The 14,062-nt window shown below is 38.3% G+C and overlaps 1 protein-coding gene and 1 pseudogene across 1 annotated transcript; one reads left to right on the forward strand and one right to left on the reverse strand.

Moving 5' to 3' along the window:
- The first annotated feature begins 243 nt into the window (after positions 1–243).
- Positions 244–2,559, forward strand: LOC149832200 (pentatricopeptide repeat-containing protein At2g22070 pseudogene; annotated as a pseudogene).
- A 5,488-nt stretch (positions 2,560–8,047) lies between these two features.
- On the reverse strand, positions 8,048–8,907 carry LOC149832201 (putative pectinesterase/pectinesterase inhibitor 26). Its single transcript, XM_090014361.1, has one exon. The coding sequence runs from the start codon at positions 8,689–8,691 to the stop codon at positions 8,119–8,121; it is 573 nt and encodes a 190-aa protein (XP_089870487.1). The 5' UTR covers positions 8,692–8,907; the 3' UTR covers positions 8,048–8,118.
- Between the last annotated feature and the right edge of the window lie 5,155 nt (positions 8,908–14,062).

Consider the following 14,062-nt stretch of genomic DNA (forward strand, 5'->3'; position numbering starts at 1 on the left):
CCAAGACATTTATAAGGCCGAAACCGCATAAAAAGCACCAAAAAAGCTGAAAACCCCATTTAGCACGGGGTTTAGCAAGGACCCATTATTTTAATGGATACTTCAAAATGATTTTCATCGTGGTGAGTGAGGGAGTTTAGCACTTGGTCCTTATTTGACATAAGATCTTGAGTCCGGATCGGGTGCAATCACGTGGCACAAAATTTATGCTTTAAGCACCTGGTTGCCCACGATCAGGTCAAAATGAAAGCCAACCTACTTCGGTTCAAACTCTCTCACTCCTCCCTCCCCATAATCCAACATAACTCTTCACCTCTGCTCTGTTCTTCACCCTCCTTTCCTCATACGAAATTCAAAAATTTAAACGTTAAGATCAACGATGGCATCAAGAGACTCTCTAGGACAAACCCACACAATTTCAACGCCTATGCGGATGCATGTGGGTGTTTGCTCAAGGCATGTGCCTCAGAAACCGCCATTTCAGCAGGTAGACTCCTCCATGACCATGTTATCAAGATGGGTCTTTGTTCAGATACGTTCGTTTCCATCAAACTTCTGATCATGTACATAAAATGCAATAGTCCAATTGATTCAATTCGTGCTTTTAGTGATATTTCTGGGTTTCATATCGTTGCATGGAACTGCATGATTGCTAGCCATGCTGAATCTGGGCGTTTCGATGAGGCCCGAAAATTGATTGATGAAATGCCTCAGAGAAATATAATTAGTTGGACTGCCATGATTAGCGGTTTGATGAAGTTTGGCAGGGTTGATGATGCTTTGGAGTGTTTTGAGAGGATCCCTGAGCAGAGTGTTGTTTCTTGTACTGCCATGATTAGTGGATATGTGCAGAATGGATATTATGGGGATGCATTGGATGTCTTCTTCATGATGGTTGGGTGGGGAATTATGCCAAACAAGTTTACTTTTGTGTCTGCTATCAGTGCTTATGTTGGTTTGCATGAATTTGTGGCAGGGAGGAGTGTCTTGGGGATGATTGTGAAACTTGGGTTTGAACATGATTCATCTGTGTGTAATTCGTTGATTACACTGCATGTTAGGCTTGGGGATGTCGATGTTGCAAGGAGAATTTTTTATGGGATGGAGACAAAAGATGTTGTGTCGTGGACTGCAATTCTTGATTCGTATGTAGAAACAGGGGAGTTGGCTCAAGCACGCCAGTTATTTGATGAGATGCCTGAAAGGAATGAGATTTCGTGGAGTGCCATGATTGCAAGGTACAGTCAGAGTGGGGATGCTGCAGAAGCTTTGGATCTGTACCAGAAGATGCTTGGTTCAGGTTTCAAGCCAAATTTATCAATATTGTCCAGTGTGTTGAGTGCATCTGCTAGACTTGAATCTCTGCAGATTGGAATGAAACTCCATGGGTATGTTGTTAAAATTGGTATTGAAACTGATGTTTTTATAGGGAGCCCACTCATTGACATGTACTCTAAATCTGGAAAGACTCAAGATGCACGTCGAGCATTTCAATTCATCCCTTACCAGAGCACTGTTTGTTGGAACTCTATGATTTCTGGTTACAGTTACAATAATGAATTAGAAGAAGCACTGGAATTGTTTAACCAAATACCAGAGAAAAACATCGTCTCTTGGAATGCAATAATTGCAGGTTATGTACAGAATGAGCATTGTGAGAGAGCACTGGAAATTTTTAACGACATGCAATTGTCTGGGAAAATCCCAAACATGTCTACCTTCTCCAGCACTCTTCGAGCTTGTGCAAGCATGGCATCCATAGAGAAAGGCAAAAATTTTCATGGGAAGATAGTAAAACTTGGAATACAGTATGGAGTTTTCATGGGTACCGCTCTCCTAGACATGTATGCAAAATCCGGAGACATCATCAGTGCTAGGGAAGTGTTCAGGAGAATGCCAGAGCGAAATGAAATCTCTTGGACTGCAATGATTCAAGCTCTGGCTGATAATGGGCTTGCAGAAGAATCCATTGCTCTATTTGAGGAAATGGAGCGAGAAAGTGTCATTCCTACTGAATTGACATTTTTAGGTGTACTGTTTGCTTGTGCTCATTGTGGTTTGGTAGAGAAAGGATTGCATTACTTTAAATCTATGCAGAATGTATATAACATAAAACCAAGAGGAAAACATTATTCGTGCATGGTTGATCTTCTTGCTCGCGATGGAAGATTAACAGAGGCAGAAGAGTTTATCAAGGCAATGCCATTTCAGCCAGAAGCTAATGCATGGGCAGCTCTGTTGAATGCTTGCAGTATTTATGGGAATGAGGAAATTGCAGAAAGGACTGCGATGCACCTCTGGGAATTGGAGAAGGGAAACTCAGCTGGGTATATTTTACTTTCAAATATCTATGCAGCAGCAGGCCGATGGAGTGATGTTTCAAGGATTAGAAGATTGATGAAAGAACAGGGTCTGAAGAAATCTCCAGGGTGCAGCTGGATTGAGGTTAAAAATCAGGTCCATGCATTCTTAGTCGGCGATGAAGGCCACCCAGAGTCAGTGGAGATTTATGTGATCCTTGACCTTCTGATCTCAGAGATGTCACTTTCGGAAGGATAGGTTTCATGGATTAGAAAGCACAGTGATTCAAAGTGATGGTTAAAATGGTAAACTTATCATGGGCACGATGCCATCGCCAAAGCTGAAGCACAGGCTTCTATTTTGTCGATTATAGTTTGTAAAAATCGTTTTTCCTAAACAATTGGGACTAGGGGGATGAAAAACTTAACCAGTTAGAGGCTGATAGACCCTTCTCTAGATACATGATTCAAATGGATCACAATTCAGTAAGAACAAGCTTTGCTTATTATTCAGGTGACTTGTTTAGAAAATAATATACGCAGGGTGGCTTTCAATAGAGTCTAACCAGTTGGATGGTGATGGATCCATGGCAAGATTCCTTACTGAATTGGATCACAAGTCAGTAAGAGCAAGGTTTTCCTCAAGAACATGGAATATGAGTGGCCCGGAATTTTATAATCAAGCCAAATATTGCTGTGCTGCCATGTGTGCAAATTCAGGGTGATTTACGGTATCAACAAAAAGATGGAGAAGTTTGGAAGAAATCTGTCATATTTGTCTATGACAGCGTACAATTGTGGAAGCTTCTAGTTCATCAGTCATGGAATGGAATTGTTTGCATAAAGAAATATTAAATTAGGTTATGATTTAATTTTTTTTTTCAAATGCAATTATGTTCATCTTCACGTAAACTTTGTAGTTTCTGTCTTCTATGGTTGCTTTGTAGATTAATCCTGCCTTGTAAAAACAAATAACACTTTGTAGAAGAATTATATATAGGTTTGGTAGAGAAAGGATTTTTAGGTGTGGCTTGCAGGGTGGTCTGGGCCCCCACCTGGGGTTCGCTTTGGCGTGGGTTCTCCGTAATAAAAAAGCAATAAACTAAATTTGCATTGAGATGGAATATTTCACTGACTACAATTAGTGAAAGTGTCTAACCAATCTGACTTTGGATTCCTAAGGCCGGCCATGATTTAACAAATACAACCCTGTCTGCGGTAGCTGGGTTGGTGTTCAATATTGACCTAACTACCCTTCGAGATTTCGATCTTGCCTCGGTAATTTACCTCTCTTAAAAAAAATACTAGCCGAACTCTTTTTTGTTTGGCAAGTTCCGATTAATTGTCATATTTTATCATTTTCCATTATGAGATAGATGAAGATTAAAAACCTGTAAAAAATAAATTAATGTCTCATTTAATCAGAGAGAGAGAGAGAGAGAGAGAGAGAGAGAGAGAGAGAGAGATGAAAATCATGGGTAGGGATGGCAGTGGGGCGGGGGACAAGGTCTCCACCCCCGCCCCGCCTCAAGATTAGAACCTCCATCCCTGCACGGGGATGGATTTTAACCTCCACCCCCGCCTTCATCCCCGTGTTCAAACAGGGATGAGGCGGGGCAGGGATATTGCAGGGAAAAGTGGTGAGGATGGGGATCGTGGTGGGTTGGGGAAAAGTGTACGTCCATCCCCGCCTTCATCCCCGAACGGGGATGGATTTTAACCTTCGTCCCCGCCTCCATCCCCGTTTCATACCCTTCATCCCTGGTCCAAACAGGGCGAGGCGGGGCCCTGCTTTCTCCCGGTCCACTACCATCCCTAATCATGGGCTGCCGTCATGGGTGGCATGTGTCATGCTTTTTCACCAAGCAACCTCAACTGGGTGTCTACATAAAGTGTGCCGTTACTCACTCCTTGGCCATCCACGTTGGAAATTTATTGTTTTGATGTGCTGAGCCGAAGCAAGCATTAGGCCCTAGGGTGGGGTACTCAACCCTGGCATTTTCAGACCCAGTAGGGGGTTTTCACATAAACACTGGGTGACATTCTGTGAACTTGAAACATTCACAAATTAATAATGAAGATTACTATTGTAATTGACTTATGATTTCACCTGAGTTAAAGGACACTAATAAAAGTGGGTTCTTGTGCGACAGTTTTTTTTTAAAAGGCAAGCTTGGGTTATACAGTTGGGTTTTGAACCTTCAACATCCCAACACAAGGTGACGTGCACTAGCCTCTCCTACCAGACAAGGAAAGCCCCCGGTTGGTCTTGTCACTCTTATGTGACAGTTTCTACGAAAGCAGAGGCTCATATTTGAAATTTCAGAAACGTGAAATCAATATTAGGAATTAAGGGTAAAATGTTTGCTCTTAAATGAAATTTTTTCTTTCAAATACTAAAGGCTGATTTTACCAAGGACCTCAAATATAAAAAATGGCCACAAAAGTTCCACGTGTTATTATGAGTGTGAGGAAGAGAACAAAAAGACAACGATAGGAAAAAAATTAGAGCAAAAGAAGATCGGGATATCGATACTAATAACCCTAACGACCTTTCCCCAGTCCTGAATTGTAAAACCTGCATCAATGGGCAGTAAACGTTATCAGTAAAAATAAAAATAATAAAAACTCAAAAAAATTACAATCTTAATTATGATTTTTTTTTTTATGTATTTTTAAGTTCTTCACAATCTTAAATATGCATTTTATATAAAATACAACAATTCAATATATGTAACTCATGCTAAAGAATCATAAATACATGAAATCATTTAAGGCTAATTTTCATGCATTCATTCTATAATCACAAGAAAAACTCATTATAATACAGTTGTGATATCAAGTAAACATGATTTTATGTAGTCTAATTCGCAAATACGTCAACATAGAATGTATTATTAATTAAATGCTTATAATTTCTTCTAATGCAAACATTGTACTCTAGTCTACAGTCAAGTCTCTCATAGCTATAATAATAGAATCTGATAATAACGTAATCATGTTCATATTAATAAATAGTCATTTTTTATACCTATCAAAATTATCAAAAAATATTGCTCTCGAGGTGGTCTATAAGACCTCAATTTTTATGTCTATTTTTTTGTCAAAATCATGTAACAAGTAGATTCCTCTCTTTGACACAAATGAAACACACTAAATTTCACTCAATTATGAGTTCAGAGTGCGAAGTTACGATCATTTTACTAATTAGATATCGGGTCACTTACAAGGTTAATTTGGTCATTTCAACTTATTATGATCTGACTTGACCCCAAGTCAAATCAAGCTCAGTCTGAGTTTAGTATACTGGGTTTATTGAACCTAGTCTGAACTCAACTTAACTCTCTAAGTCCCATATCGGATCCATTCACTAAGTAATGCAACACCCAGTTCAGTGTAGGACTGGACCCAATCTGTTTCAACTGAGAACAGACTGAGCTGGTTCTAGTTTTGTTCCAATCAGAAACAAAATGGACTCGATCCAGTTTAGTTTCAATCATAGACAAATTAGATTGAATCCAATTTAGTTAGAGTTAGAGATAGATTGCACTAGATCCAATTCAATTTCAGTCAGGTACAGACTAGACTGGATCCAGTTCAGTTTTAGTCAATATCAAGCTGAGTTGGAACCAATTCAGTTCTAACCTAGATCCAAAACTGACTCGCTTAGGTATAGACTGGATCCAAACCCAGTTCAACTTGGGTCTGGTCCAACTTGAACTAGTTTATGCCCAATTCTATTGAACTGGACTCAAACCCGTTCTGATCCAATTCAATCGAGACCCATCACGAGGAACCGAGATAGGACCCAACTCAGCCTGTCTAGGTTATCGTCTCAGCATCTCTTTTTTTTTTAAAATTTCTGACCAGGTTCTATATGGGCTGAACCCGGACCAGGCTCTTATTGTTGTTATGTGTTTGCGCGTACAGGTGTGTCGGTGTGTTACGCAATTTTCTTATTTTTCTGTATGATTTTGTTAGTATTTCTGGTACAGGAGGACACATTTGAACATTTGGAGAAGTTCGCTATCGAAGGAAGTCTAACTGAGAGCAGACATGTGGAACAACAAGTAACTTTTGTGTTTCCAAAAGGTTCCACAAGCAAGCAATTGCTTATAAATCGTTTGGATTTATACTGGGGCTCAGATAAGAGTCCAGCACTTGTTCATATTGGGGTCATGGAAAATGGCAATCCAGTCTTTGAGACCACAAGGGAAGGTACACATTCATTGGTATGACCATCTTGTTGTATATTTTGGAGAGGATGATGATATACAAGGTTATTTTGGGGTGGGGCATTGGATCATACCGGTATCAAGGGATGGTTACCAGTTGACAGAGAGTAACATACATCTTGCATATCGATAATCGAATTTTCCTGACAAAAGTTAGTAGTTGATAATTATGAGAATGTGTGTTATTACTGTTCTTCCCCTTCCTCAGGCATGTATAAAGCGGACGTCAGCAAATAGTAGCAAGTATTAATTAATTAAGACATGGCTGTGACTACTTACCATCCTGCTCTGTTTTTCTGTGATTTGTTTTCCTGTTTATGTATTCTATTCTGCTACTTAATGATATTTTCTTTCAAAAAAAAAGGAACAATCAAGACACTAGGCAACTGATTTTGAGTTGAGAGCAGATCCAGTACTTGGCGAGTACATCACAAAGGTACTCGCCCGATGTGTATGGATGCCATCCCCACTCCTCCCCACAAGGATGTGTGGCATCCATTGATTGGACTGAGTACCTTGTTGATCACAGATCAGATCAGCTCACCTTAGGAGATGATGAGAGTGTTGGCTGTAGGGCTGGTAAACGAGCCAAACTAACTGAACAGGGCTGTTCATGCTTGGCTGGTTTAAAGCCATGTAGTATTTAGGCTCGGCTCGTATGGCTCCAAACAACCGAGCCTGAGCTAGCTCACCTAAATAAACAAATATATTTTATCAAAGGGTCTCTAGTGAGAATGGAACCCTAGACCTGTTGGATGCAAGCATATGTAATCATACCAGATGAGCCAACATGTTTTCATTATGTATGATATATAAATTCTATATAATCTGTCCAAACAAGCCTATATATGAGCCGAGCATAGAAGACGATCCTTTGTTTGTACTGGACTTGGCTATCTATACCGAACAAGCTTGTGGTCAGCTAGACATTCAAATGAACCAACTGACTCGAGACAAGCCACGAGCTGCTCTGTTCATTTACCAGCCCCAGTTGGCTGAAGGCTTCTCAGATGCAACCTGTTTTGATTCGTCCTCAGCTTTTGTGAATCAAATTGGTGAGAAACGCCACAAGAATGACAGGTGGTAGGAATTGGGGGCTCTCTTCCTGTGCTTATTCTCATTACTGGTTGCTGTATCCGTTTTGGGGAAAAGAAAAGCTATATATTCCCGTCAAGACAACATTTAGATAAATGCATAGTCAATCAACCAACCAAGGATAGTAAAAAAGGCTTTTTTTTCCCTTAAATAAGCAAGGAGACTAAAAAGCTAGATTAATCAAGAGAAAAATCATGTTAGAGAAAAGATCGTATAAATTTTCAAAGCTTTTATGTTAGAGAAAAAATTATCTAATCAAAACACACACACACAAAAAAAAAGACTCAAAATTAAAAACATCCTATAATTTATTTCCAAATAAAAACCAAGAACTCCCTCCGTGAATCAACCAAAAGATACAACAACAAAGATCCATAAGCTCGAACACCCATTTGCCCCAACACCAAAAAACACCACCACCCCCAAATCCTTATTCTTCTAAAAGGAAAAACATAGGCACCCACCTCTCTCTAGGTCTCTCTCATTTTTTACTGCAATTTGCGAGCCAGTGCTATCCCATTGCTAGCTGTTTTGTGCAACAGATCGTTGTACCACGCCAGGGGTGAGACCAGGCCACGGGTCCGGGTGAACCCACCATCACAGGCGCCATAGTCAGCCAAGGCAGCACTTAGGTTGATGGCCAGGTCAGCGAAGGCCCGGGCCTGCAGGTTCCTCCACGCCTTCTGCATGTTATCCAGCGCATCATCATAGACGCTGGTGCACACCTTGAGGTTCGAGCTCGTCATGCGGTCCCTAGCACGTGCGGCCAGATGCAGGCCACGCGCACGTGCGAGCTTCGTCTCTGCCTCCAACGTCCGAATGGTGGCGCCGACGGCCACGGAGGTGGTTAGCATCGCCGGCGGGATGGAGCTGAGTGATGAAATGCAGACGGCCGGGTAGTCGGTGCCCCTGCAGATGGCGGCGAGGGCATTGGCAGGCTGACCGATGCCGAGGACGTGGTGAGGGTTGATGTGGTTGCTCGCCACCACGGCCTTGGCGGTGCCGGAGATGAGCACGGCCGAGGCAGCCATGAAGAGGAGGAGAAAGGAGAGGCTAGTCATATTCTCTTGTTATTAATGGAGGCCCGCACTTGGTCCCTATATCTTCTCTCTTTTCTTTTCGTCTTTTCCTTTGCTGGAAGGCCTTGGCTAAGGGAAGAGAGAGAGAGAGAGAAAGAGGGACTGAAAGAGAGATGGCGAAAGAATGGGTTTTGCTGGAGAGGTAAGCTATTCACAAGGCGTGATTGTTTTTGTGTGATTATCGTGATTGGTGGGGAGCCATCGTTTCCCTTCTTATAGAGGAATGGGAGCCATTATTTGCGAAATACCATTGCTGCTTTCGCTTGTTTTTAGGGGCAAGCACCCTACAGGGATCATGCTTTGTTTCTATTTCCTCGCTTTCTCTGGCTACGGTTTTACTGTCATGGACTCATATGCCTCTCTCTCTCTCCATGAATTTATGTGTGAATGATGGACATGAATGCATGGTATACACAGGTATGTGCACATGCACTTGTCAAAGTGGTCTTTTAGAAAGATAGAGTGGGGTTCGCATAAGTTTTATCAACCACTAAATTGAAAGCATGATAAAGCATTGTCCATGGAGTCCACTTGTTTTGGTCAGCATGTACATAATGTCAATTCATCCATGGCATGCTCACATAGTATATACGCATATAGAGGTCCTTTAGAAAGATAAAATGGGCTCCGCATGGGTTGATCAACATGTACATAGCATGCATGTCAATTGTTTTTATCAGTATATATATCCCTTCCCTTCATCCATGCAGAGGAAAGGGATACTTCCCAAAAGAGTATTGTCCTTCGTGTATGCATGAGAGAAAAGCGAGAAACTCACCCAAAAGTCAATAATCCATTTAATGTTAATCTTTGAAAATTCCGTCTCCCATCCTCTCATTTGCTTTTTTAAATTCCAGCAACAATAATGGAAAACATGCAATGTTTAACTCTCGATATCATCGTTGGAATAGGTGCTCGGGAATCGGATGCGCCAGCGCGTCAATTTAGCGTAAAAAAGGTCTTTATATATATATATATATATATATATATATATATATATATATATATATAGGAAATGGAGTATTAGTGGACCCTAATGGGCGTCCAACGTTGATATGAATCTTTTGACTGCCACTAATGATCTGGGCGTCCAAAACACCTTTAACGGCTGTCTTGGACGCCGCTAAAGGTGTTTTTTTACTTTTAACGTGCACATGTTCGAGCAACAGTGGACGAAATGCTCGTCCCCTCTCTCTCTCTCTCTCTCTCTCTCTCTCTCTCTATATATATATATATATATATATATATATATATATAATAGAAACCATGTTTTTTATTGGTTATTCAATAGAAAACGTGTTTGGTTAAGCATCTTTGCTCAGATGTGCATTTCAAGGGTGCAAAAAAAAACACTGGTTGATATTGTACTAAAATTTGATGATAAAATATTCTTATTTTTAAGCCAAATCAATTTGAAACAAAGCTTGCTTCTTAATAAGTAATGATAAATGTACCTAATGGTTCAGATCTCACATAAAACACTTAAACTATAAAATTTTGAAAGTCCTGACATGTCCTAACAAAAAAAGAGCAACATAATTCTCTCTCTCTCTCTCTCTATATATATATATATATATATGTGTGTGTGTGTAAGGATGGGAGTAATGCCAAACTTTCAAGCAGTGGACAAAAAGGTCAGACAAATCCCCATCGTTAATCACGCATGTAATCAGCAATGGAAAACATTTTCCACTCAAAAGGGTCATTAGTGTGGTCGTCACTACCACTAAAGACCCTTTGAGCGGACGCACTATGTGCGACCGTGCTTCCCCTTATTCGATTATATATATATATATATATATATATATATATATATATATATATATAGAGAGAGAGAGAGAGAGAGAGAGAGAGAGAGAGAGAGAGAGAGAGAGAGGTCTAAGTATCCAACACAAAAAACACATTTAGCGATGGTCATGACCCCCACTAAAGACCCTTTTTTGACCTGACCTAAAAGATTTTTGAAAATAGTCGATCAAAAACCGATCAAGATCCAGGTGCAGTTTCTGACATGGTATGGTAAAAACACAATATCTATAGGTTGGAAATTGATTTTCACGATTTGAAAATTGGGTTCGGTCTAAGAGAGGTTGAACTATCTAGGATAATTTTTTTGGGATTTTTAAGACTGCCCAAGTACAAAAACATAAATTTTTAAAATCGAACTGGAATCCAGGCCTGTACCCATCCTTCCTAAGAACAGGTAGAAATGTAGCCTAATTTTTTTAAGTCGGATCGGGGTCAATAGATATCGAATTCTAACAATTCAAAATTTAATTTAGAAGTTTGAGAATAGAAGAACATATACGGTTACTGAATCATGGCACAAACAGTGAGAAAGTTGTATAAATGCTAAAATTGCTGTACAGAAATTGAGAATGGTGTGGACCCTTGTTGTGTTGCTCAGTGCAATGCAGTTGATCGATATGGCTTCCCGAGAACATTTGCTTTGATACCAAATGATAGAACCTGATTCCCAAAGGATTTGTTTTATCGGTTCGGGCCTTGCGAAGTGTGGTTCAAAACTAAAACAAAAACTACCCTTGCACGACTAAAGGTTAACTGGATCTAAGGTCATGGATGGGTTGTTGCAACAAGAACAATAAGGAGGCAACATCAGAGGCGGGTGTGATATGTCCAGTAGGTGTCGGACATGTTGAAGCGACAGGGCATGCTGCAAGGAAGGGACATAATTGGGCAATAAGATAAGAGAGGTGTGTTTCAGGGTAAGGGACACTGTCAAAAGAGCATGGAAGGGAGAAAAATGCTAGGGCATGTTCAAGGGCAGGGGGACACAACCAAGGGAGAAAACGATAGAGAGAGATGGGAAAGTCTCACCTTGCGAGTTCAAGAAATGAGGCAAATGGTGATGGTGTGACTAAAAGGGAGAAATACATTCTCGACTGGCCAGTGATGAGCGGTGATGTATGAATAGGTGAGGGAGGAGAATTTTTCCCTCATAGAGCAATCACACACCCGTTGAACAAAATTTAGAGGTATAATTCAATAAATTTCATTAAGAAAAACTAAACTATGCAGGCTGATTTTAGATTTTTTTTTAAATGACATGAACGTTTAATTAGGGTTTTAGGTTTTTTTTATGTTTTTTTTAAATTATGATTTCATTAATGGAATGCTTGGTTTTAGTTATCACTTATTAAACCCTTGAATCTTTGATTTTAGTTATCACTTATTAAACCCTTAAATCTTTGATTTTTGTTAGGATCTGAGTTTTTTATTTTATTTTTTCAAATAAAATAAATATTTAATTAGGTATTTTTATATTTTTTTCAATCAACATTAAACATGATTTCATGAATACATGCTTGATTTTGGTTAGAATTTTATGGGCTTTTTTTATTAACATATCTATGAATGATGTTGGTTATGATTTAAGGTTTTTATTTAATTTTTTTATAATGACATAAATGTTTGGTTATTGTTTTTTTATATTTTTGTGTTTTCTTAATTACCATTAAGCATCAATCCATTAATAATAAATGCTTTGTTTAGTAAAATATTAGTGGTTTTATTTTTTTATCAATTAACATAAATACACAATTTATGATGTTTGTAGGAATTAGTGTTTTGATATGTTTTTTTTTTTAAATTGACATAAACCTTTATTGATGATTTTAGAAGTTTTATGTGTTTTTCTTTTTCAATTAGCATTAAACATGAATCCATGAATAATGAATGCTTGATTTTGGTTAGAATATTAGGGAATTGGTTTGTTTGTTTTTATTTTTTATCAATTAACATAGATGAGAGATTCATGATTTTCATCAATTGCTATTTTTTTTATTAATTACCAATGAGTCAACTATAAATTGTTTTTCAAATATAAAAAATTAACAATGTCAATTGAAAAAGAGGTATGCTTTTAGAATGACTATTTGATTTTTTTAAACATATTATTACTATTTCCTTTTTACTTTACATTTGTGTCCAAACTAGTTTAAAATCCTGGCTGGACCCTTGGATAATACTATAACGCCTCAATTTTTGAAAGCAAAAATTTTAGGGAGCTTTTTTTTTAAAATCTAATTTTCATAATTTTTACAAAAACAGCGAAAACTCATTTTAAATATGGTTCAAGCCTTGTGAAGGTTACAATTTATAACTCACACACATAAAATTATAAATTGAATCAAACTATCAATTGAATTACATTAAATCAAATACTAGTTTTTCAAATAACATAGTTACAAGACTAAAAGAAAATAATAAAGTAAATAAAATTATTTAATCCATCCAACAACCTGAAAGAGTGTGACCCTCTTGACACCACCCCTAGCCTCCTATCACCGCCCTCTAGCTTATTCATTACCTAAAGTATTAAAATATAGGAGTATTAGCCACAAGCTCAATAGGAAAACACCCTACACGTAGGTATAGAAAGAATATAAAAACATAAAACATACATCTTTTCTAATATAAACAAATCATAACATATTATAGCATATAAACTCAACATAGTTAATGATTGCAATAATAATTTAATCATGCAAAATTATGCAATAATTTAGTTTTTTACCATTAAGTAGCATACTTGCATCATATCATTAGTAATCAAGATCATAATCAAACAAATCCATATATGCCAACATATGCATGAACTAAAAATTATACATAACATGCATAGAATTTTATGCTAACATTTAATGAATTATTTAACCACTTGTGAATTTAATCTAATGTATTTTTTTTCTTTTCCTGAAAGGTACAAACTTAAGACCTAATACTGACTTAGCAATCAGATTGAGATTTATTATGCTATATATTTTAATTAACTCATCAATTTGAAGAGTCAATTCAAACATTCACTGAAGCAATCTTTAACCAAGAGAGAGACTTAACAACGGTCCAGTAAATCAAATACTACTTTATAGAGCCTGACTGCCTTCTTGCGATAAATTGACAGTCTTAGCCCCCTACACCGATGATCGGAGGCCCAAGAGGTGTCTATGATCTTAAAATATGTCAGTTAGTGTGTGTACCTCTTACCCTCTCCAAAGTAAGCCACTGGAACAAATGAGCTATTAGGTGTTATTTACATTAGGTTCAATTACAACACTTCATGTACTTAGCACCAGGCTCAACAACCCTAAGCTCCACTATGGGTTGCTCAAACCATGACCTCACAAAGCAAAAACTCACACCTTCTTACAATCACCGAGGTGTCTTAAAATAACTCATTTGAACTCAACTCAAGATATGTGCTCTCTTATAAGGAGCACCCAAGAGTCCACTTAAAGTGTGTGTGTATGAGCATGTTTAACATAGCTAAATCAGCTACTCACAAGCACCTCATTAGTTTCACTGAACCTTACTATCATTCAAGCCCCATGTA

The sequence above is a fragment of the Nuphar pumila genome, chromosome 7 (genome assembly GCF_984573655.1).
Source record: "Nuphar pumila chromosome 7, dmNupPumi1.hap1.1, whole genome shotgun sequence".
In the NCBI taxonomy this organism is placed as follows: Eukaryota; Viridiplantae; Streptophyta; class Magnoliopsida; order Nymphaeales; family Nymphaeaceae; genus Nuphar; species Nuphar pumila.